Source organism: Condylostylus longicornis, unplaced genomic scaffold (genome assembly GCF_029603195.1).
Source record: "Condylostylus longicornis isolate FDR11 unplaced genomic scaffold, ASM2960319v2 ptg000014l, whole genome shotgun sequence".
NCBI classification, from domain to species: domain Eukaryota; kingdom Metazoa; phylum Arthropoda; class Insecta; order Diptera; family Dolichopodidae; genus Condylostylus; species Condylostylus longicornis.
In genome coordinates, this window is record NW_026577983.1 from 3,158,275 (window position 1) to 3,186,097 (window position 27,823).

The following is a 27,823-nucleotide window of genomic DNA, read 5'->3' on the forward strand; positions in this document are numbered from 1 at the left end:
AGGCGTATACATTTATTTAAATATTTATTTTTTTGTAATACAAAAACGAAAATGTTTTAAACAGGGGCCTTTTGAGTCACAATTACTACTTTATTAAGAATAAATTAAGATTTTGTATAATATGAAATTTCCTTTTATATGAAGTTGAAGGAAACCGAATCTTTTTTAATCAAAACATATGTATGTTGTTTTACCATCCCAAACATAGACCAAAATAATCAATTCACTTAAATAAGAATTAACAAGCTTATAACAAACAAAGAATTGTAAATAAAAAGTTACATACAATAACTTCTCTAAGTATACGCAATGCGATCGGTAAAAAATTTGAAAGAAATCGGATGTGAGTTATACTTATTAAAATAATAAAATTCAAAAATATAATTATAGTATTAGAAATAAAGTATTAGTAATTAAAGTATTAGAATAAAAATCAAATACATTAAAGTATTAGAAAATAGTTCGAGTACTTTAGTTTTTTCAAAACCATTCTAAACAAAAACACACTACTACACTAATTTCAGAGCATTCCTATAAATTTAAAACAAATTTGCGAAAACTTATTCCAAATATTTATTTGTAAAGTTAGACAAGACATTATTAGTTTTTCAGTTTCTCACTTTATCACTATGCAAAAATATGGAATATTTACAGCTTATTTCAATGATTCTCTTAAAATTAATTGAATAAAAAAAACTAATTTAATCTTAAAACAAAAACTATTTTTAATTTTATTAAAATTAAAATTAATTACTTTGATCATAAAAAGCACCCAAAAATTATTTTGGAAAAAAAAAAATTTTATCAAAAAAAAATTCGTGAAAATTATTTGATTATTTTTTCTTATATAAAATTAATTATCCTTTTTCTTTCATCTACGTTTTTCAATTTACATAATATATGAACAAAAATTATACTAATCCCATCTATACATCTAAGAATATTGTGACAAAAGCCAAATAAAATAAAAAATATCCTCAAAAATAATAAATAAATTATTAAAACATACTGTTATGTTAAGTCCTTGGCAAAAATATAACGCAAAAAAAAATATACAGCGGAGCAAAACATAGTCCTTTCACATTTTTATAATGTTTTGTTTTTTTTTTTATTTAATCATATTTATATTTATTCATTTGATCCTTTTATATTTAAAAACCAAAGTAGAATCAATTTCTCATTCTAGTTAGTTCATCTTCGACCCCGCTCACACTATCTATCTATATATTTCACAAAAAAATTTTTTTTTTCTCTACCTTTGAAAATTTTATGATAATTTTCCATAAAGGGAAAAATTAAATCATAACAAGATACAAAAAAAAAAGACACAAAAAAAGAAAGAAGGAAAATAAATTTGTCCACTTTTATCATTTAACTTAAAGTCCTTAAGGATATATTATTATTATTATTATGATTATGATTATGACTATTATATATTATTTTTGCCTTTCCTGTCATTATAGATTTCATATATACATGAGTATACGTGTGTGAACATATGTACATATATTATTATGTGAATATGTACAGAGCTGTTGTGTCGCTTATTATTTTTATATTTTTTTTTTCTCTTGCAAAATTTTATACATTACAATTTAGGTACGTGTACAGATAGTAAGATAGAGTCAGAGCGAATCAAAATTGAACTATTTAGTTAGTTATCGTTATATTTTGTTTGTGGTCATCCTGAAAATTGCATGTGATATAACATACAAATTTTGTCATATACAAACACAACACACATGTATATGATTTAAACAAACAAAGAAAAACAAAACAAAAAAATATAACAAAAAAAAAATGAATACATATATAATTATAACAAAGGGTGATTCATGATAAATCGACCCACAATAAATATTATTAATAATATTAGATACACGAAGAAAATTTTAATTAGAAAATTTTGATTAGCTACTTTTAGAACTATTCCCAAAAGAATGAACGTTACGTGTTTCAAAAATAGTTTCAGGAATACCCTATTTTCTCAAAAATATTATGCTGCTAAATCAGCTGGGTAGACTTCCGGATATTTTCCGGGTAGAAAATATAAATACTATCGAACTAGAAATTTCTATTTGCAAACTTTCTTTGAACTAATTCTAACACATTTTTTCATATGATTCCGTCATCTATCATCATCAAATCATCGGAAACACAAATCATCGGAACACCCTGAACACACATAGACAACTGAATAAAAATAATGCATACTAACATTTACAAAAGAAATAATATACTCGTACAAGAAGAACCTATATTTATTTTATATTCATAACATTTACATTAATATTGTGACAAATTTTTAGTAAGATTTTCGTTTGAATATATTTCTTCTTTGTATATTTACACGACTATAAAATAGTTATTGTTAAATACTAATTCAGTTTTTAATGCTAACTTAAATAATATTGAACATGTTTACTTTAATAACGTGTGTTTAAAAAAAATATATATATTGCAACTATTAGAATATTTATCTGAATTCTTCTCAATTATGGAAAAAAAACATATTTTATTAATATTCAGTAAGGAATTTAAGTATTTTATGCTGTTAAATGAACAATTTTAATATTGATATTCATTTGGAACCCTTTCAAAATCACCATTTTAAAACTTTTAGTTGAATATTTTGCAATATTATTTGGAAATATTAATGAGTTCCTATAATATTTTCAGTGTATATTTTTCATTATCGTATACATATATTATTCAATATCTTACAGTTGACAGGTAAGAGTAAACAATTTTATTCTAAATATACTTATATATTTCATAGAAAATAATGGTGTTATATGTAAAGACATATATGTTCAAATATGTATACATATTTTTTTTTCATTACTATTCATTCCCATTTACTCATACATTATAATGAATACTATTGAATTTCGAATAGAGTGGCTATGTGACAAATAAGTAACCAAAAATAAAATCATGTTTTAAACGAGCAAAAAAAAAAAAGGAAAAAAAAACGACAAATAAAATCCACTTATAATTTCTCCATTTTATTAAATACATATAAACACATAGTTTCATTTATATGAATCGTACGTATAGCAAATATCCAAAAAGTAGTTTTGAAATGAAATAAGAGAATTATTTTTCATAATTATATCATTTTCTAGGAAAAAAAAATAGAATATCTAAGAAATGAAAATAATAACAATAAAAGGATTTTCATGAATACTCGTAAAGATTCATTTTTGTATGTAATTTTCTGGCTTAAGCAATTCATTCGATCAATTCATAATTTTTTTTCATAAAACCACAAAAAGAAATAAAATAAAAAAAAAAACAAATAATAACAAATTCACAAATAAAAATAAAGACTGACACAGTAGGAAAAAAGTAGAACATTGAGAGTTCCGAATAAAAAAGAAAAACGAAACGGAACTTTGTATGGAAAGCAATATATAGGGGAATAAAAATATATACATAAAGCTGCGTAATATTCAAAATATTGTATATACCTACATATTATAATATTTAACATTCAGTTAGCATGTTCAATTACTGAAGCAGAGAAGTAAATAGAATCATATAGTAATTTATATTGATACGCATTCATATACGAATTGTACAGTAGAACCCAAACAAAAAGCTTAAATATAAAAACGTGAAAACTAAACTGTCGAAAGCAAACAAAAATTTGTGCTTTCTTTGCTTTAAAACTAATTCATCAATAAATTATCTGCTTTTTAGAATAACTTTATCATTTTTGTTTAAAAAAGAGGAAAAATATAAGTAAATATGCATTTTTAACTATAACATACTTCAACATAAACTGACTAATTTCGATTTACAGTAAACTCTCGATAGTCTGCTATCTAGTTAAGTAAAATTTAAGATTGCCCAAACGCAAGTCATAAAAATATTTTCGACAAAGTTTTGTTCGAATCCTCAATTATGATGTATTTATTGTTGCTTATATAGTAGTATAAATAGATGATCTCTTATGTTGAACCAAAATAACTATAAAATTTCAATTATTCTAAACTATCTACGTCCAAATTCAAAAATTATACATTTTTACGTCTTATAAGTTCCAAGATAATATTTACAATGGTACAAATTTAATACACTGCTATATATAGTGATAATGGCACTGGTACTTCAATCGAAGAATCTCGGGTTCAAACTCAAGTCGGGTCACTATAAAGCTATATTCAGCATTATATTGTGGCTTAATACACAATACTATAACATTCCATATATATATTGAAAAAAAAAGTACAAAAATTTATAAAATTGTCGACCACAAAAACAAAAGCTACGGCAGATTGAAGTTATTGTGCAGTTGTTGTGTACCGCCTAGTTAGCTCAAAAGCCTATGAAACTTGAATCATGGTTCTAAATAAGTCAAGTGGAAACCTTATACTCTCAAGTAGAGTTAGCAAAAAACATTTATCACATATTTGTTTACTTTCCTTGAGAAGAACTTTAGATATATTACATAATTTTTTTCACATATAATCAGCTAAATATTTCACACTGCTGCTCCTTTTTGAGGCATCATGGAAGAAAATCAAACATCTAGAATCAAAGATTCAGAAATGTATACAGCATTTCAATTGTTGAAATTACACAAAATTGTACAGGCTAATTAAGTATAACAAAACATAATTATACCATTGAAACAAGTTTTACTGTTTCTCTAAGTATACATGCACCCATTTACACACAATTTCTGTACACGTATATGTTATATATGCATATACCCATGCATATACATGTATATCTATTTATAAATAATGATAATATGCATTCTGTTTATAATGATATTATTACCGTTATTATTTTTATTATTATTATTATATTACACCATTATTAGGACATCAGTAAAAAAAATCAAAACAGAAAAAAAAAAATAAAATAAAAGGATTCTTGTGGTTTCGCAATTGAATACTGATTATATAGGCGATGCTATTATTAAATACATATATAGGTACTCGTATAAATATTCATTATAATAATATAATATAATAATAGTAATGAGCACTGACAATGATAATGATGGGTGATAGTTTTGTTATACTTACACATAAACTATTTTAATTTAAATTGATATTTATAATAATATTGAACAATAAATTTTGTTCTTATTTTTAATTTACTAAACAATTTATATTGTTATACATTTTCTTTCATATCACAATATGATATCAATATCAAAACAATGTGATAATCATAGATATTAGGGAATGCTGCTCTAAAAATCGTTTAATTTTATTGTATTTATTTCGCAGCATAGTTAAAAAATATTTTTTTTTCGCATAAATAAAAAAAAAAAACAAAATATTAAAATTTCAATTTGAAAATATTATTTTTGAAAAATTTTTAGTTACAAATCTCAAATAATATCAATTTGAATTATTAAAATAATTTTATTTTAGAAAATAATACTTTTATAAAAAAAAAAGATCTAATTACATTGAATTTTTCAAAATGATAGATTTTTTCATTCAGCTCCTCATAACAAAATTATTTGATATTAAATCTGCATTGTATGAAAAATTTTTAAACAAAATATTTTATAATAAATTGAAAATAAATATTAAAATACACGAAATTAGAAAATATGCAAAGTTATTTTAAATTAAAATGGTAAATGTATATACTCGTAACATAAAAAAAATATTAAAATAATCTAATAATAAATTAGAAAAAAATATTAATATTTTAAAATAAATTTGTTATTCTTTATTGAAAATCGAATGGCAGCAGTTCATAATGCCTTATTGCTTATTCATATGCATATAGATAATGGAACAAAGATTCTTGTGAAACGGAAAAAAGTAGAGTTGATCATGTAAGCTTTTTGATACCCGTACGAATTTGTTATTCTATATGGGCGATCAAATACGCCATAGTTGACGATGGCACAGACTTTAACTTCAATTACCATGATTTTGTTTTACAAGAAATGAAATAAATTATATACTTGGTATCCAGCTGTATTCGACTTTTTACTAAATAAATAAGACTAAGGAAATAAGACAGAAAAATGAGGGAGTGGCGAATTTATGATATACTCGAATATAGGTTCACACACAAGTAACAATTGCCGTATTACCATATTAATTTTTGCACAATTTCACTACTATAACTTTAATAGTTTCTAAGATATGACGAACCGCTGCCTCAATCACATTCAATTTAAATAGAGTTTCGGCATATACTATCTAATAATTGTCGAATTATTTATTATTTGGACAAACAGACCCCGGAATTTGAAGCTAATCAAAAACACGAACTTATGTCTATATCTCAGAGCATTGTTTCTTAGCGTAACAAGCCGTCGTACGGTGTTAAAAATTGGATTGATATCAAAATTACCGTCAAATTCGTATATTTTTTAACCATTATTTAGAATATGGTTTTGTTGGCATTAAAATTAAACATCTAAAAATTTTGACAAACATGTTCAAAATAACATGCTTTTTATGCTAATTTTAAATGAAAGTATGCACAATTCATTTTAATTTAATTTCCATTATCTTTTAAGTTCAAAATTCACATAAGTGTTTAATGTATAACCTAATTTTTGAAAAATTAAAAAACTGAACTGATTTCACTATTTTTTCGTACAAACTTATACGAATGTTCCATACATATTTATACTCACAAGACTCTTGTACAAGGAAATTGTAATCTGAAATAGTTTACATACTTAAGAATTCATTGAAAAAATTGTTATACAAAGATATTATTGCATTATAGAAAATTGTCAAATTGAATTTTGAAAATCTTCTATATTTTCGATCATTACGTTATCAGGGTTGCCAAATGAATGAAGTATAAAAAAAAACTTTTAAAAATAATAAATTTGTTTATTTTTTATTGTAAATATTTTGTAATATTTACGGCGTTGAAAATTTATTATGTAATCTGAGATCAAATAAATTATTTTTAAAATATTATATTTTGAGGCTGAGGGTGATAAGGAGGGGTGCGATTATGCGCACAATTATTACTTTCTGTGTTACAAAATCTAAAATTTTTAAAAGCAAACTATTTCCTTTGACTGAAATGTAAATTTTTAAGACTTTCACTTATGACAACATGATTTTAATATTATAGTTTCACTACAGGTGCTGTAATATTAAAATCATGTTATATTTTTGAATTCTTTTCTAATGAAAATAAAAGTAATTCCGGCGAAATTCGAGCAAACGGTAATCTCCATCCCAAATGTATTATACGTACGTATCTATTAATACAACATTTATTCAAAATACACTTTATCAATTAGATACCTGAATTGTTAATATTGATTTTCACTTTAAAATGAAATTTATTTAAATCAAATTTTCTTCTTCTAAAAATCTTTTGTTCATTAAACTATAATTTTTTCTTATTACTATTACTTTCATGTCTTGTTTTTATAGAAATATAAAAATCAAAAATTTCTTCAAGATTATGTACTAGTACTCTAGTTTATTTCACTTTTTCTTCATATTACAAGATTTTTCCGTGGAAAAATTTGAATGAATTCTCATTTTCTCTTCTTTACAATATTTCATAACACATCTATAATATGCACATATGTCAATAGTTCATAAAAAACATTCATATGTTGTTTCGATATATACGTTACATATATTTATTTTATAATACATGTATGTATATTCAGTTATGCATATGCATATTAAATTTACTTGCATTTATATAAAAACTTTTCAAATCATAATCAACACTCAATGTATTATAACAACTTATGCATACAAAAATAATATTAACTTCTTTTCTTGTATACTATACATACTAGACATATACAGGGTTATTCGGAAAGGTATACAGCAGGATATATCATTGGTTAGAGGAACGAAAATTGGTAAAACATTTGTTCCGGACTGCGTTCTTAAGGCTTTCCGAGTTCCAGGGATTTTAACGAATTTTCACGAAATTTTTACTTATCCAATTTTTTTTGATTATAACTTCCATTCTGAAAATGATTGGGACTTCAAACAAACAGTTCCTAAAAGGTGTAGTAAGGGGCTTACAATAAACATGTTGCTTGATTCTGTACTTTATGTATCTTCGGAATACAAAGCATTTGAACTTTAGGCAAAATCCAATTTTTCCCTTATTGAAATTTATTGATCTTATTAAATTATTTATTAGTAATTTATTAACTTAATAATGCTAATACCATATCATTTACAAACTCCATTTTGTGCAAAAAATTAAATTTTCTTATTCATAAAAAATTTTTTTCTAATAAAATAAATGTCAAAATTTATATGACATGTCTTTAAAAATTCGCTCCAGCTGGATAATTTTAATAACTCCAGATGCCAAATGCTGTCTAGATTCCGAAAATATTTTTTTCAAAATTTTAAGGTGCACCCAATCTGAGAAAAATGCATTTAAAAATTTCAAACCATATAGGTACTATTTCTTATAAAAACTGGCAAAATAAAAAACCTATCAATTTTCTTTACCAAGAAAAGTTTCGAAAAAAAAATTTTGATTACTAGATTTTTTTTTTGGTTTTTCCTAATAGAAAATTCTAGTTTTTTTTTTCAAAAATTTCAAATTTTTTAAATTCAATTTTTGTTTTTCAAATTAAAAGTTTGTATAAAATTTGGTTTCAATTTTGTTATTACATAGACATGGTTTTTGTTCTAAATTTTCTGTACCATAAAAATTTTTTTAATATTTGAGGACTTAAATTAAAACCTAAGCAGCTGGGCAAAACCCTATAAAAATAAAATTTCTTACAAAATTATTAGTCCGGACAAAATGTTTTACCCATTTTGATCCTCTACCCAATGGAATACGTTGTTGTATACCTTTCAGAATCACCCTGTATATATATATACATAAAATTCACAATCACATCTGTACAGACTTTTCATCTTCTCAAACTTAAACGTATAAAAATTTATAAATGTTAAAGAAGTAAAATGATAGAAGATATTTATATTCATATAAATAAAGGAAGAGAACTTTTTAGAAAGAAAACTTTGATTTACTAATATTATATATACATATATATGTATGTATGCAAGACACAAACTGAGTTATACACCACAATAATGAAAGAGAATAAAATATATTTATACCGTAGCCAAATTAAGTTTAGGTTTAAATATCTTGAAAAAGTTAGAAAAAGAATTTTACTTTATATATATGAAGTCCCTTGTAACACGTGGGTTTACAGAATTCTACTACATTATATGTATATACAAAACAATTTTTATATAAAAATATTAAGATTTGTGGTTATTTTTAATAAAAAAGAAATATTTCGAAAATTTATTTTAAATTTTATTTACTTAGTTTTAAATTTCAATACAAAACAGTGTCGTACATACAAAGATGATTCGAGTGCGTTGAAATAATAAATGTAGCTTGAAAAAGAGCTGTGTTGTACAATAGAATAGAATTTTTAAAAAAATATATGTACTATAAGTTATTGCCACAAAAATAATTTGATATTTTAAAGTATGCGTTCAATTATTCGAAATTGTATAAAATTTTATAAAAATAAATTCACTTTTCAAACAGTTGCATTTTATAAACATAAAAAGGGTCTCAAAGATAAAATTTTTTTGTTCTTTTAGACAAACTATTGTAGAAATTTAGATTTCAAAATAAGTTTTAGCTATTAACATCAAGTTCATTTAAGTAGAATTAGGTTTGCCTTGTCTCCTACAAATTGCAAATTTTTCATTATATGCTCAAATTTATTTTCACGTTGAATGAAATCTTAGTACAATAATTATTATGTCCAAAACTAAGAAAAAGTGAAATTAAACTTCGTTAATCCAACTCTGTTTTTTAAAAAAAACTAAATTTTCGACAAATTCCTTTAAAAATTAAATAAAAACAAAAACGATGTTTTTAATTTAATTTTTTTCTATAATGAAAACAATTTTTAAACGACAAGTTTTTATTATATACAATCATACGATTTCATTCACCCACTATTATATTTTATGAAAAATACATATGTATATGTGCATATATATAGAACTATATCCATATATAAATATATATATTTCTTTTTTGATGAGTGTGATGAAAAATTTCATTTATTTAGTTTATGTTCACTAAAATATTCCTTTGATTTTTCCTTTTTTTCCATCATTTTCTTTTTCTATTTCGGTTTCTTTCTCCTTTTTATATTTTTCTTTCATATTTTTTCTTTTTTTTTTGTAGAAAATATTGTGGCAATGAGTTTTGAATAGGAAATAAGATTTTCCCAATAGGATATAAAATATGCCACACCAGATTTCCTTCTAAAAAGGATATGTTAACATTAATACTCGCTAGTAATATTTATACATGCATATATTTTTATTGTATAAACATTTAAATGTATGTATATTTGTTATAACATTCAACGTTTATATTTTTATGCACAATAGGTATACATTTGTATATCAACGTAAATCTGAATTATAAGGATTTAAAAAAAAAAATTATACAAATGTACATATAGTAAATCGTTCAAATGTAAACATATTCAGTGAATTTTTAGTAAAAAAAAAAAAGTCAGTTGACCCGATTATATTTAACATGAATTGGAGTAGTTGAATTTTTGCTTTTACTCCTTCTCCTTTAATATTATTTGTTAATTTTAAGGATTGTGTTTTTAAATGAATGAACAAAAGCAGCGGTCGTATCAATTTTTAATTTTTTTTTATTTTATTTACTTTTTTTTCATACGTGAACTATAAAATTTTTTTCATTATTTTGTTTTAATTTATATTTTTATTTTATACAGGATAAGAAATTTTATATTTGAAATGATTTCAAATGAAATGTTTAGTTAAGTATTACAATGAAATTTAAAGAAAAAAATTATTGAAATAGAATTTGTAAAATAAGGGTACATGATATGTGCATATAAAAATTCTATATTTAACTATAGCGGATCAAATAACAAATGATATTTTCCCTGAAAAATAAATAATATCGAAAGAACTTAATTCAATGCAAACAATTTAAACGCAATAGGATTTTATTGAATTTTTTCTAGAAATCACACTACTAAATTTAACAAAATGTAAAAAGTTGTTAAATGCAAAAAACAAGAATAAATAAAAATAGAAATGCATAGAGCGATTCTTAGTTTTGTAAAAAAGAAAAAAAATAGTATTGAAATAGTCAGAATGTGAACCTTTTGAACCTGTTGCAATTATTAATTTTAGAGTAAAAAAATGTTTAAATAAAATTAGGTCTATCCAGTGGTTTTTGTAGTAGCACTTTTCCCTTGAAGAAACGAAAATACATTACTCAAATTAATTTCATTGATATAGCAAATTATATTTCAAACTTTTGCATATAATCGGGATGACCAAGAAAAAAATAGTGCAAGAAGCGTTAACATAATGGTTAAATTGAATAAAGCAAGTGATTTGAGAAAAATAATTATATTTTTGGATGGCATGACATTTACCGTCAGAGCTCTGCATTTATAGAAATTTGGAAAAGCTTGGAGTTTCAGAAATGTAAAATCTGTTAAAATTTTTCCTACATTATACCCCTACAGCTTATCGTCTAGAAAAAAAGCGTCGTCAAAAAATTTGAAAATACGGATTTTAGATTATAATTAATTTTAATTGCCATTTTGTTTTTTTAAAGGTCAACAAAGCTGTGCCGAAGGAGACAAGGCTTTCAAATACATTTCTGCGTTTGCAGAATTTCAGAAATGTTTGTGGTTTCGTTACAATAAATATTTAAACAAAGGCATTTTTAGGACTTTGGGGAGCTATAACTTTTTAGAAGGTGAGGGAGATTGGTAAAATTTTCTTCTAAGGAAATAGTTTCTATTTATATATATTACAGCTATATATAAATATATACAAATATATATATATATATATATATATATTTATTATTATATATATTTTACAACTTTCTGTTTTAAAGGGTGTCAACGTTTTGTAAGCAGGCACACGACAAACGGACAAATAGAATTAAGGCTTTTTTTTCAAAATTTTTTTTTGGAAAAGTGCTAAAAACAATTTACTTTATTAAAGAGACTACTTTCATTCATTCTCCGAAATATAATATATCAAAACATTGCATATATTTAGGATGAGCAAAAACAAATTTAAAGAAACTTTCAGAGAATGGTTGAATTTGACAGTTTAGTAAGTGAATTAATACAAAATAATAATTTTTTTTCATAGAAATTTGGAAAAGGATTGCAATTTCGGAAATATAAAATATAAATTTCACCGGAATGGGTTTAGGTGTATTTTTTTTTTAATAAAATAAACTATTTATGTATTATCGTCTAAAAGATTTTAAAATTTCAGATAACTACAATTTGTAGAAATAGGGAACTAAATTGATTCTGTTTTGCCCTATAATACAGAAGGAATAGTACATAATGTAATCTTCTAAAATTTCAAATTTTAAATACTTGCATTACAAATTTTAAATATAAATACTTAAAAATTTATAAATTAAATAAAACATATAGTATATATACTTACACAGAGGAACGTTTACTTAAGATAGTTTTTTCCAAATATAAAATAATCCGTACTTCACCTTGAAAATTTCCTAAAGAATTTTTTATTAAATATTTATACTCTATATATTTAAAGCATCTAATTTTAAACATGATCACAATACGTGTTATCAATAAATTTTTTGAATCTTTTCGAAACAAAAAATTTTTAATAAATGAAATTCAAATTCAAATGAAATGAATTCATATTATTACGGAAGTAATATCATTTCGTATATGCAACTATAAATAAAATAAAAAGAGCAAACGAAAGCCTTTTGATTAGAAAATGATCACATAAAAAAACTAAATAAAAATTTAAGGTTGAAAATCTTGAACGAATTTAAATTTATATTTAACTTTAGTTTATAAATAAACACTTAATTAAAAATGAAACTGAAAATCAGTGGTAAACAAAATTTCAACTTTTATTTTCTCTTTTTGACTTTTCGATTTTTGAACTTATATTTAAGGTTCCAATTGACCAAAACAAAAAGGATATAATAATTTTTTTTTCCAAATACAAACATTTATTATGGTTTTCAAAAATTTTATATAATTTTTCATCTTATTCTCGGTTCGTTTTAAATTTTTTCCCTTTTTTCTTTTTATTGTATTCTTTGATTTTTAAGATTTTAAAAAAAATAAATTTTTTTTTTCTGTTTATTTTTATTCTAACAACCAAATACAAAGGACAATTGATTTAGTTGAAGAAAGAAAAAATATTGTTCATTTTAAATGTCAATCACGTACTCATTCTTTCAATAATATTATGAACACGTCCGACCTTCTTAAATAATAATCAGAATCAAAATAAGAATAAAAATATAAAAAAAAAGAGAAAATATTTTTATTTCTCCATAGTATACATTTTGGCCATATACTATATAGTCATGTTACAAACATACATAATACACTCTTTTCGAAAAACAAAATACGTACATACAACACTTTTTGATTTGTTTTTCTTCTGTTGATTAAATGAAAACCAAAACTTATGATGATGGGTTATAAGGATTGGAAAAACGTATAAACATAAAGTAAAAAATAAAAGAGAAAAAATGAACAACAACAAGAAAAAAAAGGTAATCCTTTGGGCTAACTAATATAATTCTAACTTGTACAAATACATAATGTAACTATAGAGTTACCACCTGACCTATTTCAATTATAATTATAGTATGTATACTCAAATAACTTATATATGTACATATTTTTAAAATAGATTATTGTTATATACACATTATATTTAATATTATACATTAAAATATAGGTATATTTAAAATAACAGTTGTCTATATCGAAATACATATATAATGTTATATTGTTACTGTTATCGAGAGTCAATTACGTATGTAAATAAATGTTATGTTTACTTATTAATTTATTAAAAAAAAAATAATTTGTTTATTTTTAAAAAAAAAAAACTAATTGATTTGAAATTATAGCTTAGGGAAAATGAGCCACAATTATTTATTTTTAAAAATTAAATATCGATAAAAATAGTTATTGTTATATAAAACTAATCTACTTAATTCATATATAAATAATTATGTAGTAAGGAAAAACCATTCAACCTAATTAAGTTATTTTTTTTAAAGAATTCAAAATTTTATTAACAAAAGTTTTGGAAAAAGGACTAGCTCTTATTTTCAATATTTAATAACAAAATCTAGAAATTTTTGTAATGCTTTAAGGCAGTATTTAAAACATTTTTTGACAGATTTCATCTACAACTGAAAAAAAGCAGAAAATATCGAAAAACAACACAATATTTAACATAGTTATACTTATTGCAATATATGTATGTATGCGAATCGTATAATTGAAATTTTTAAAACAATTTCAATATTTTCGATTCTGATATTTTAAATAATTAATAATGTTATTAAATGAGTTATATTGGAAGTATTTGTTTACAACAGAATCTTTTTTCTAACAGAATTTTTCATTATTTTGATTGACCTGTAATTCAATATAAAAATTTAAAACTCATTTAAATTAAATTAAAATTTTCAAATTGATAAATGTTTTCAAATTTGTTCATTATACCTAATTATACTTATGTAGGCAATATTCATTTATGAGATATTAAGGAAGTAAAATATGTTCCTTTTAATTATCTATATACAACACATTGTAAGTCCATATATTAAAAGTTGGTTACTCTCTTTTAAGTGTATATGCAAAGAAAATATAACCAATGTGAGCCTATTGTTTAAAAGGGACTAATAATGTTTTACAATATATGTATATACATATATAAGACTATATAATATATATTATCCAATAAAAATAAATTATGTAAAGTGCATGTGTATGTCCGAAAATTTATAGATCAAAATAAAGGATTCTAATGTACACAGAATAACATTATATATACATACATAAATATATAATATATTCTTATTGGTATATCCTTAAGTAAGCACAGTTATATATAAATATATATATATATAAATTTGTATGATAGTATAAAATCCCAAAAAAAAAAAGATTTTTGTTATAGAATGTTAGTTTTATTATTTTTTGGTACTTACTTACCATTTTAGTTTTCCTCCCTAAAGAAATTTATACCTATTTTTAAGGTAGCATTAAAATCTATATCTTTTCATATATTACATAGGTAAATTTAACACTATAAAAAAGTGTACATGTATAACAATTTCCCAATGCTTGTACGTGACATATTGGAAAAACATTTCTTTCTTTAAAAGATTATATAAAAATCCTTTTTGATCATTTTTATCATATTTTTGTTTGTTTTTTTTTATTTGTTTTTTGTATTTCATTTTGCCCTTTTTTGTTTTTGAGTCTCTTAAATTTTTAAGTATTTTCTTGTAGATTTAAAATATATGACAGGTTAATTTTAGAATATAAAAGTTGAAAATTAGTTTTAAACTGACAATACATAAAAATATAAGTCAAAATTTACAACTGTAGCACATATACATACATACATAAATTGTGTATATAAAAAAAATTTTGAATTACAAAAAGATTTTTTTTCTATTTCTAAAAAAATATGTTTATAGGAGAAATTGCAAATGGAAAAAAAAACTAAAATGCTTTAGGATGTATTTTGACAGAATTTAAATAATACGTAAACTAAATTTTAATATAAAATTTGATTTAAAATATTGAAAATTTCAATAATCCTTAATATTAGATTTTTTTTTACTAGAACACTATAATAAAATTATTTGTATTTTCTATATAGTATTTATATTTCATGATTCATGTACATACATATGTATTTAGATATGATTTACATAGGAAAGCAAATTTGAACAAAGTAAAAAATCTGATATGTTCAATACATAACTAGTCATATTAAGTAATTCTAGAAATATATATTTTTACAAATTTTGATGATATTATTCTTATAAACCTAAAGAAATAGCTATGAAGAATAGGTAAAATATTTTGTCATGTACTTGCTTTTGATTTCAAATAAGCTTATTAAGCTAGTTAAATATAAAATTTGCCCTTTGTGAATGATTAGATTCAAGGATCTGATTTTTCTGAAAAATATTTTGGTTTACTCTCTTCTAAAACATAATAATATTTTTTTGAAATCAGTTCACCCGAAATTGTACAGAAGTACACAGAAAAACAGATCAGTTAACAAATAAAGTGGTTAGCCGACATTTAAAAGAATTTTTTTTTGTAAACGAAAAAGTATACACATGTAAAATTAGTTTCAATCACAATTTTTTTTTATAGTATTAGTAATTAATTTTATTTAAACAAGAATTCAATTTATTTTAAAAATTAACCATATAAAAGTAAGCATCTCACCCTTGTAAAACCAAAATTTTTTTAGGCACGGAGTGTGAAGCCAAGTGGTTCATCCACACATGACATTTCGAGATAAATGGATTTTAAATTTTCAGGAAAAATATTATCTGTGAACCCTATTTTGTCTGTGTAGAGTAATGTTTGACAGAAATGATTTATGAAAAATTTTATATGTAATTTTACATTTTATTTATTTCAACTATGCCACAGATTGATCAACTTTTGGGATATATCAGATATCGGGAACTGGACTTTTTAACAGGCATGTTTAACATTTTTAACCATTCTAAAGAAAACATTCAACCGATTTACTTGAAATATAAGCTTCACTTGATCGTACGCAAAACCTCCTAACTTTTGGAAGAAATCAGGTATCAGCAACTGGACATTTACTACGGGCCAAATATACATTTTTGCGTATATAAAGAGAAAAAATCAACCAATTTAATTAAAATGTATTATTTAATTCGAGGTGTTAAAACAATGAATCTATAAATTTTTTGGGAAGATCAGCGCTCGGAAATTGATCTGGGAACCGATTTTAGATTTTTTACCATATCTACGGAACCAATTGATGCAACTTCTTGAAATTTAATATTTGTGTCCTGGTTGTCACTAGAAGTTATTAACTAACTTTTCGTATACTTCAGACAGCACAAAATGAAACCCTTCTAAGAGCCAAATGCACATTTTTCTAGGTATGTTAACTTAAAGCTTATTATTGTCCTTAAAATTCTAAAGAATTGTAAAAATAGGTTTTAAACACCATTTTCATAATTTTCAGGAGTACTTTTACTAATCTAGACAACATACGTTGCGGTCGGTTATGTGCTGATCAAATCAAATTTTTTATTTTTTGCAAATAATTTATAACAGGCTTTAAGTATTATATAAAAATATTAACTTACATAATTATATCTGTGATGAACACTTTATTAACATTCACAATTGACAACATTTTTCAAAGCAATCAACAATCCGAAGTAATTTCTTTATATTTATTTTTACTTGAACTTCAAATTATTTACTTTGCTCAAAATTTTCTATTGCGTTCAAAAGCATAATATAAGTATATGTACATATAATATTTATATAATCATGAAATATCAAGTTGCACACATGTCTAAATTACATTTAATTGTAACAGTTATTATAATATTTCTTTTCGCAAAATTCCACTTTTGATAGTCTGCTTAAATTAATTTACGCTAGTAATAATTATTTTAAATATTAATTACAATTTCGCTCTAACATTTAGGTCCAATTGTTTTTTTTTGTCTACGTTCTCTCAACTTTGCAAAAAAGTATTTCAAAATGAAAAAGTAAAATATTTCCACAAATGTGATCGAACTCATTCCAAGAAAAAGTGAGACCAGTCCACCAGTTTTTGCTAAAAGGAAATAAAACAAATTTATAAGTCTGTATGTCAACATATCATATAACATTATTATTATAAGGGCATCTTACACAAGTAAGTAGTAGTATCAACAAATTTTCTTCTCAAAAAATTGTGATAATATTCTTCTCCGAAAAAGAAATTAATTGTTATCATATTTCTATTAACGTAGCCTGGAATTAATAATTTATCTCTATACAAACTTGAAAAATTATCGCTGGTATGATATATTTCTGCAGAATAAAGTGTTGCTATATAATTTAAATCAAAACAGCCTGGCATAAAATTATAACATTCAAGTTCATCGTTATCATAAGATGGATCATTTAAGAAGTCGTATATGCAACGCATTTCTTTAAGTTCACAATATGTTATATGAGAACTTACTCTTGGAACATAAAACGGAACACAACCACAAACCTTATAAAACTTTGATGACAAGCATTCAGTTTGACTGAAATGTCAAAATTATTTTATATATGAAAATCATATTTAATCTCAGTTCTAAGCAACTTTTAAAAATTGAAATATTAGGCAAAAACTTACGCATTTTTTGTTGTATATGTTCTAAAATAAGTTAAATTGACATCATTATTATACAAACAGCCTCTTACATTAGGATCAATATTCCTAACATTTTCAGCAGTTACAGTATAACTTGGTGCTAACTTAACCCGCAGATCAACTCTTGTTCCAATTGTAAAACCAATTTCCCTAATTGATGATGTTTCCGCTGGTGAATGAACATTGAATTTTACACCAGAACCGTCGGTGGAAGAACAATAATATTCATCAACTTCAGCATCAAGTGTAATTGTTAAACCATTATAAATTCCAGCACCTACATACATATATAACTTAAAATTGTAAAATTAGCGTTATTTTATATATGAATTGGTTTTTTTGAGAGTGGTATAAATCCACTTTTTAAAAAGACTAAGTTAATGATGATTTTGATTATGGCCAATATTTTTTAATTGATTCAAATGCAAAACCTTAAATATCTCCATATATGAAAAAATTTACTTATAGTACTTTCAAAAAACCATCTCATATGTATATACAATAGCATAGCTTCAACCTGCAATGCGTTCAGGATAAAATTTTTTAGGTAAATCATCAGGATAACCAGTTTCTGTGCTCCAATCTATTGGCATAATTTTATCAAGTTTAGGTATGGTACTATCTGAAGTATCCCTGAATAAAATTAATTTAATTTGATTGTAGTTTAATTAAAAAATCTCATAATATTTACCTATAATTTTGAAGCATAAATTTCGGATGTAGTGAATTATATGTACAACATAATCCTTCGTCAGTTATAACCGGTTTAAACAATTTATTGCATTCTACATTACCACTACTTTGAGAACACTGGACAATTAAACGGTCACACGGTTGTGCGATCTAGTTAAAAATCAAATCATTAAATAAAATATAATCCAAAACTTTTTAACAACATACCTTCATTATAGTATCATTAAATATTTTGATGTTGTCATTCGATGGTGATTCGTAATTAATTTTTTTAAAATCTATTTCTCCATATCTTGTACATAACATTTGCAAGATTCCAAATTCTACTGTGTCACTTATTTTTTTTTTCAGTTTGAAATTTAAAATAAATTTTTTTTGAAAATTTTCTTAAACAATATTTTGAGAATGAAAAAAATAATCTGAAGAATATCAACAAAGATACCCTTGACAATAAAATAATTTAAAAAGCAATTCATGTATTAAATCAACAATCTTTTTTTTGCAACAAAGGGATGAAACAAAAAAATCGATTCATACTTTGTGACGTCACTACAAATACTTACACTAGACTAGACGTTAAATTTGAATTATTTTATATTAGTTAAAAAAACATACATGTTTCTTGACTTCTTGACAAATCGTTCTCTTCATAATTTAAAACTATAGATGTTTTCTAACCAAAAATTTTGACTTTAGAAGCCAAAACTTCATATTTCATTATTTCATATTTGAGTTCTGGTTTACTGATAAACTTTTTTGGGGAATTCGAACGACCCAAAATAAAGCTCTACTAGAGCCAAATATACACTGGTATGTTAACTAAAATCTTACTGACGGTGTTAAAATTGAAAAAAAGTGTTTAAAAGTCATTCGCATAATCTTTTGTTGCAGTTTCACTAAACTAGACAATATAATTTGCGATCGGATATGCGATCGCAAATTTTTATATGGATATAAAAATTATTTTTTATTTTTTTAATTTAAACAACTTTCTTTTCTTACTTTTTCATATCCTTAACTTTACTTTTTAGTGCCTGATTTTTATTGCAAACTGTTATAGCTGGGAACGGGAATTCTGTTACTTCAGTGGCATTATTATGTACTTGAATAACAACTGGCGTCTTACTCCACGTATGATAGACATCAATTATAAAAGAAAATGCGATACATAAAACAGTAATTATAACGGCAATAAAAAAAAATCTGAATTTGAGTGATTAAAATTCAATGAATTAGAAAAAAAAATATTTACTATAAAATAATTTAAGAAAAAAAATAATTACCTTTCAAAATAACTTATCTTTCGATTACCAACAAAAGGTAGTCCATGACAAGTTGTTTCCGAAAGAAATTCAAAAAAAATTTCTTTATACGATAAAGGTTTTTTCAATATTCTTTTATTTATTATTTTTTTCTGATTAAGACGACGGCCAATTATTAACGCGTCAGTTGAAAGAACTAAATCAATATTTAATTTTGATTTTCCCATTTTAACCCTTTTCAATTTAAATGGAAGTTTTCTTTATTTTCCGCAATATGAATGTCAACCAGTTAATCATAGACCGATATGATTTTAAATTCTTTTTAAAAAAAACTTATACATAATTCCGTTTCGACTTATTTTTAAATTCTATGCATAAATATAAGAATACTTAATTCGTTATTAATAATATATTGAAGATGCAAGAATATAATTAGCGACAATAAACGCAAGAAATACAAATATATAATTTTACAATATACATAGATCAATTTAATTAATTGTATACAACAATTAATACATATATTAAAATATAAATAGGTACATAAATGTGGAACAAGTTTTTATTACTGTAAATGTGTTAAAATTTGAATTAAGTGTAGGTTTTACCTGCTTCTAAATTATTTATAAGTTAAGCACTTTATAATGACGTACTTGTGCAAGTTCATTTGTTAAGTAGATGAAAATGTTATATCTTAATTTGGCCATTATAGTTAATTAATTCACAAAAAAAAAATATTAAAATAAATTCTTTTCATTCTTTTAATGAAATAAATTCTCTTAAAATGACAAAATCTTTTTCCATTATGTATAAATTGATATTCATGCCAATCTGTCAAAATGTTATTGTGCTTAATACTTTTTTACTTGATTTTTATTATTGCTTTAATCATTTGACTGTGATAATGTTATTATAAAACACGAATACTTCTGGTTCAAATTCATCTAAAATAAAGCATTTCAATTATACAGTTTTGGAATGGTAATTATTAGCACTATTGCCAAAAAAAAATGTTAAAAATGTGCTTATTAGTTTCACTATAAGTGCTTATTTTTCAAGTGTTGCAAACGCAGAAAAGTATTGGCGAGCTTCTTCTATCGCGGCATACCATATTTTAACTTTAAAAAAACAAAATTGCCATTAAAATTCACCGTTATCTAAAAACCATTTTTTTCAAATTTTTTGGAATTGTTTGTCTTCTAGACCTCTGATTGTAGAAGTTTGAAATTTTAGCAGCTTTTAGAAACTAATAAATAATTCATTCCGTTAGAAGACATTTTTTTGCTGCTCTTCCCCCTCTCAAGTTATCACCTCTCAAAATTTTAAAAAAATACAAGCTTTTCGAAATTTCTAAAATCACAGAAAGCTGACGGTAAATTTCTTAACTCAAGCAATTAAACACACAACTCACCCTTAAATTCGAGCATTATGCTAACGCTTTTTTCCATTTTTTTTGTTTTATTTCAAAGATTGTATGGATGGCTCATCCTAAATGTATGCAGTCTTCGAAATATATTTGTATATTAATAAAAGTATTTTTTTATAATGTAGTACACAGCTAGATTGTTTTTAAAAGCAGTATTTTCAATTAAAACGAAAACGGCTACATTACAAACCATTCGTTCAACCCAACTTAATAATAACACCATACGATACTAATTATACCCGTACGAACGTATGTTCGAAGGGTATACTAAATTTGCCTTACCGTTTGTAACGCTAAGAAATAACGGTGTTAGATATAGACTCAAGTGTATGTTTTTGATCAGCGTCAAATTCTGAGTTGATTTAGCTTTGTCTGTCCGTCCGTCCGTCCATCCGTCCGTCCGTCCGTCCGTCCGTCCGTCCGTCCGTCCGTCCGAACGATAACTCAAAAACTAATTGAGCTAAGTTCACCAAATTTTCACAAATGATTTATTGTAGTAAGTTCCAGAACCCTATTTAAATTGGACATGATCGGGGTACCGGTTCGGGTAGCTGCCATACAACTTCAAAATTTATTTGGCTATATCTCAGAAACTATAAAGGTTATGGTATTGAAATTTCACACAAACGAGTATATTAGTAGGGCCAATGTCTCACATAAAAGTCGTTGAATTTACTTGGCTCCTTCTGGTACCTGCCATACAACTTGCAAAATTATTTGGCTATATTTCAGAAACTATTAAAGTTATGGTATTGAAATTTCACACAAACGAATATATTAGTAGGGCCAATATGTCACATAAAAGTCGTTGAAATTACTTGGCTCCTTCTGGTACCTGCCATATAACTTCAAAAGTTATTTGGCTATATCTCAGAAACTATAAAAGCTGTGATATTGAGATTTCACACAAGTGAATATATTAGTAGGGCCGATGTGTCTCGTAAAAGTCGTTGAAATTACTTGGCTCCTTCTGGTACCTGCCATACAACTTCAAAAGTTATTTGACTATATTTGAGAAACTATTAAAGCTATGGTATTGACATTTCACACAAACGAAAATATTAGTAGGACCAATGTGTCTCATAAAAGGTGTTGAAATTACTTGGCTCCTTCTGGTACCTGCCATACAACTTCAAAAGTTATTTGACTATATCTCAGAAACTATAAAAGCTGTGATATTGAGATTTCACACAAGTGAATATATTAGTAGGGCCGATGTGCTTGATAAAATTCGCTAAAATTTCTTGGCTCTTTCTGGTAGCTGCCATACAACATCAATAGTAGTTTGGCACAACCAGTATTTTGAATAACACATAGTACTGAAATTTTGCATAAATTAATATGGTAATACGGCAACTTAAAGTCATAGTCTGCCCCATAGTTACTTATGGCACATTAGTTATTCGCACATACGATAACAAATTCGTACGGGTATCACAGAGTTGACAAGGTCAACTCTATTTTTTTTCTCGTTTTATATTAATTTCACTTTGAATTTTAACAAAGCATTTTCTTATAATATAATAAATAAAATTCGTCGTCAAATTGACTTGAGTTTGGACTAATTTTAGAATTAAAAAGTTCATTGCAACATTTTCACATAAATTTTATAATTTTATTTTTATTTAAACGCAAACCAATTTTTTAAAACGTAAGCAAATCATTGTTTTTTTTTTAAATCTAATAAATGTGCAACAGTTTAAAAAACAGTTATAACGATATAAATTATACATAAATAGATAAATTGAATAAATAATTTCTATTTTCGTTGCTCTATTTATTTCAATTATTCTACATTCTGTAGTCAATTTTATTGGGCGGCTTAATTGCATTAAATTGTTCGTGAAATTTTAGTACATTTTCCTGATTAAAATTAACGATCATTCCCTTTTCAGTTTCCTGACGCTAAAAAAAAAAAAAATTATTGTATTTTAAAGTTATATAACAGAAAACTATTTTTATTGCCTTTAAATTTTTTACTGTCATCGATTTTAATTCTTTGTTATAACGGTAACGAGCACAATATGGACGAAATGTACAAAAATAAATAATTTCAATGATTGAAATTGTACTGAAACCAAGAAATAAACCCATTAATCCACCAGTATAAGCTAAAAATAAATGAAATTTAAGTGATATTCAAAAATTGTACAAAAATAAAAAAAAAACAAGTAAAAACGTTTCAGTCGGTATAAACCGATTGAATTATACCCTGCACCTTTCGTTATTGTGTAGCAATTACTCGAACCTCTGAAATCATTCTATAGAAACTTCACGGACGTGTCTGACCTATAATTGGACATCCGACTGCCCAGTTTCATGAATCTGACCTTATAATTTTTCCAAATATTTAAAATTAACTTTTGGAGTTGTATGGTAAGTACCTGAACCTGTCAAGCAATTCTACTAAAACTTCACAAATATATCTGATCTATAATCGGACACACAACTGCCAAGTTTCATGAATCTGACTTTATTATTTTTCCAAATATGTAAAATAAGCTTTTGGAGTTTTATGGCAAGTACCTGAACCTGTCAAGCAATTCCATCAAAACTTCACAAATATATCTGATCTATAATCGGACACACAACTGCCAAGTTTCATGAATCTGACTTTATTATTTTTCCAAATATTAAGGATAAGCTTTTGGAGTTGTATGGCAAGTACCCGAACCTGTCAAGCAATCGCACCAAAACTTTAGAAATACGAGTATGTGTGACCTTTAATTGGACACACGACTGCCAAGTCTCACGAATTTGACTTCATTACTTTTCCAAATATTTAAAATAAGCTTTTAGACTTGTATGGGAGCTACTCGAACCTGTCGAGCAATTCCACCAAAACTTCAGAAATATATTTGAGCCATAATTGGACACATGACTGCCAAGTTTCATGAATCTGACTTTATTATTTTTCCAAATATTTAAAATTAGCTTCTGGAGTTGTATGGCAGGTACCCGAACCTGTCGAGCGATTCCTCTAACACTTCAGAAATATATTTGACCTATAATTGGACACATGACTGTCAAGTTTCATGAATCTGACTTTATTATTTTTCCGAATATAAAAAATTTGCTGTTGGAGTTGTAAGGCAGCCACCCGAACCGGTGCAGCTATCCTATTATAATTTTTAGAGCATATGTAGAATATAATTGGACACATGTATACAAAATTTTATATTTATAGCTTTATTAGTTTTTGAAATATTTAAAATAAACTCTTGGAGTTGTATGGCAGCTACCCGAACCCGTTGTCCGACTTAGTCCAATAACAATAGGGTTCGTCCTTGGCACAAAAGAAAAAACTTGTGAAAGTTTGGTGTCGATTGCATTATTCGTTTTTGAGTTATCGTGCGATCGGACGGACGGACGGACGGACGGACGGACATGTCTAAATCGACGCAGAATTTTACGCTGAGCAAGAATATATATATATGTCCATACCGCAGATGACTCCTTCAAGTAGTTACAAACTCCATACCAAAGTTAATATACCCTTCACGAAGTGCAGGGTATAATAATAAAAATTTTCTTATGCATGGTATGCGTATAGGTTAATAAATTGATATTAAAAGCAATTTGTTTCAAATTTACATATATTCAAATCGGTTTAACATTAAAAAACATTAAGAAAATTATTATTTTTTCAAAATACTTACATAAAAATTCAGTCATTCCAATAAACTGATCTTTACTATCTGGATGAAATGAATTTTCTGTGTAAAAAAAATTCAATATCGTAATGCTACTTCGTACTAATTCTGGATCCATTTCTTCAATAAATTTATTTTTTAATTTAAATTTTCCGCTAATTATTGGTGACACAAACATATCACCCTTATAAACATAATCAAAACATCCTGGTAAACATTTTGCATTACATTTAATATACTCATTATCAACTGGATCATTTGGATCAAGATAAACATTTGTACCATTTTTTATACACAAAATATCTTTTAAACCGCAAGTTGTGATATTTGAATATATATGAGGCATATAATAATCAATGCATTTACATTTTTTATACAAGCGTTTTGCATCACATTCCATATTGCTGAAATTTATGAAATTTGCCTTTTTATTTACATATTAATTGACGAAAACCACTAAGCAATTTGTAAATTATTTAAAAATACTTGCCAATTTCTTTTACTATAAACAGCGTATGATAATAATTCACTTTCTTCTTCAAAAATACACTGACGATATTTTCGTTGAATAGATCGAACCGCGTTTGTTGCTTCAGTAATTTTAACATTAACACGAATTCTTGCTTCCATGCCTACACCAATTAATAGCCCCGTTTCCTTAGCATTCGGTATTTCATTGGGACTATGTATAGAAATTTTAAAACCAGCACCATGCGTAAAAGAGCAAAAATATTCATGAACTTCTGCATCTAATACAATTGATAGTCCGTTTGATACACCAATACCTTAGAAAAAGACTTTGATTGTATGACTTGTATAATATGTAACTGTAAAATATTTCAAAAGACAGACTATTCTTATCTTTATTCAGACAACGGAATAATATGAACTGTCTTTATTTTTATAATTTATATTTCAAATATTTTTTAGTTTTAACCTTACCTACACCTGGCCTAGGATAATATTTTTTTGGTAATTTTCCAACATATCCTGACGAAGATGTCCAATTTACAGGAAAAGCACCATCTTGAGCGAATACGTTATCTAATCTATAACTAAAAAAAAAAAAATTTTTTTTTTTGAAATAAATTCGTTAGAAACACATTTGCAAAAGAAAAATTACTTTCCATTTAAAAAAAAGAAACCTGTATGTAATTTATTAAATGTGCAACATAGTCCTTCATCAGTTATTAAGGGTTGGAAAATTTCTGTACAATTTTGTTTTACACCACCAAATACACAATGTGTAACTAGTTTATGACATGGTTGAGAAACTTGAACAAAAAAATCTTCGAAATCTTTGACACTAGTTGTAAAATTCAAATTTCCCAATTTTTCTGCATCAATGTCATTCTCTTGATTACATAACTCCAAAACTAAAGAGCCTTTAAATGAGTTACTTAAAAATAAAATAAGCTATACGATAATCATTGAAATTAACACACACATTTTGAAACTTACTTAAGAAGACTTTCAACTTTACTTTTTAAAACTTGATTAACATTACAAATTGTTATAGCTGGAAAAGGCATTTTTCCAATTGGAATTGCAAATGGGCTTATGCCGACAATTACAGGTGAATTATCCCATTTATTATAAACATCGAATATAAAATACAAGGCAATGACAAATGCAGTAATAAATGCAGATAAAAATAGAAATCTGTAATTAAAAATAAATTAAAAATTAAAATGAAATTTAAAACCTGTGATTACAAATAGATATGTATAAAAAAACTAAATTTTTTTTCGGCGAGAAAATAAATTTTTGCTTTTAAAATTCCAATATCTTTAAAAATTTAAAATTCTGACTAAATTTTAATCAGATTTTTAACTTTTATGATTAAAAATTTTTTAATATTTTTAATTTTTTTCTATAATATGATTTAGTAACATTCGTATTCTTCGTAAAACATTATAAAAAACTTATCTTTCACAATAACTTATTGACTCGGTTCCAACGAATTTAAGGCCATGAAATGTTGTGTTCAGTAAGAATTGCGTTAAATTTTCGTGACAAGTAGGACGAATATTTTTCATTGGTAAGTCTGAAGTTGGAATATGCGGTGATGATTTCGGATAATGCCAATAACTTGCTTCACCATAATTGGATGGAAATCCAATTTTCTTTTTAAAATTAATATTTTTTAAATTTAATGAATTTCTTTGTACCATGGTTTTCTTTAATTTTATAATTAATTTCAGAGAAAATAATTAAAAATTTATTTTTATTTAAAATTTTTATTTAAAAATTTATTTTTTGTGTAACTCGAAAAAGAAAAAACCTATTTATGTACACCACCTTTAAACGTGTAAACAGAACGAAAAACTTACAAAATTTAACATTTTCATGAAGTCAATAAAAAAAATTGTAGAGAAAATTTAAAATCAATCTTAATACTCATACAATACAAATTTTATTATGTATACAGGGTTATTCTGAAAGGTATACAACAATATACACCATTCGTTAGAGGATCGAAAATGGGTAAAACATTTATTCCGGACTGGGTGCCAAATCTCAAGGGTTTCCGAGTTCCAGTGATTTTAAAGA

The 27,823-nt window shown here is 24.9% G+C and overlaps 2 protein-coding genes across 2 annotated transcripts; both read right to left on the reverse strand.

Moving 5' to 3' along the window:
• Window positions 1-17,523: 17,523 nt before the first annotated feature.
• LOC129605774 (pickpocket protein 28-like) lies at window positions 17,524-20,418 on the reverse strand. The gene is made up of 8 exons (XM_055515702.1): window positions 20,213-20,418; window positions 19,932-20,132; window positions 19,137-19,263; window positions 18,928-19,079; window positions 18,754-18,869; window positions 18,219-18,513; window positions 17,876-18,126; window positions 17,524-17,666 (listed from the first exon to the last, which is right to left on the reverse strand). The coding sequence occupies exons 1-8, from the start codon at window positions 20,416-20,418 to the stop codon at window positions 17,524-17,526; spliced, it is 1,491 nt and encodes a 496-aa protein (XP_055371677.1).
• Window positions 20,419-23,408: 2,990 nt separating this feature from the next.
• On the reverse strand, window positions 23,409-27,615 carry LOC129605775 (pickpocket protein 28-like). Its single transcript, XM_055515703.1, has 9 exons — window positions 27,604-27,615; window positions 27,221-27,396; window positions 26,732-26,932; window positions 26,409-26,669; window positions 26,213-26,355; window positions 25,761-26,055; window positions 25,277-25,674; window positions 23,598-23,728; window positions 23,409-23,522 (listed from the first exon to the last, which is right to left on the reverse strand). Exons 1-9 carry the CDS (start codon window positions 27,613-27,615, stop codon window positions 23,409-23,411), a joined length of 1,731 nt encoding a protein of 576 aa, XP_055371678.1.
• Window positions 27,616-27,823: the final 208 nt, after the last annotated feature.

Excerpts from the sequence above, each read along its gene's own strand:
- LOC129605775 (XM_055515703.1), bottom strand. Across the intron at positions 26,356-26,408 it reads AAATTACATACAGGTTTCTT|TTTCAAAAAAAAAAATTTTT; the intron begins TTTTTTAAATGG and ends CTAACGAATTTA. Across the intron at positions 26,056-26,212 it reads TTATCCTAGGCCAGGTGTAG|GTATTGGTGTATCAAACGGA; the intron begins GTAAGGTTAAAA and ends TCTTTTTCTAAG.
- LOC129605774 (XM_055515702.1), bottom strand. The coding sequence starts at position 20,418 with ATGGGAAAATCAAAATTAAATATTGATTTAGTTCTTTCAACTGACGCG. Across the intron at positions 20,133-20,212 it reads AAGATAAGTTATTTTGAAAG|ATTTTTTTTTATTGCCGTTA; the intron begins GTAATTATTTTT and ends ACTCAAATTCAG. Across the intron at positions 18,870-18,927 it reads TTTATGCTTCAAAATTATAG|GGATACTTCAGATAGTACCA; the intron begins GTAAATATTATG and ends AATTTTATTCAG.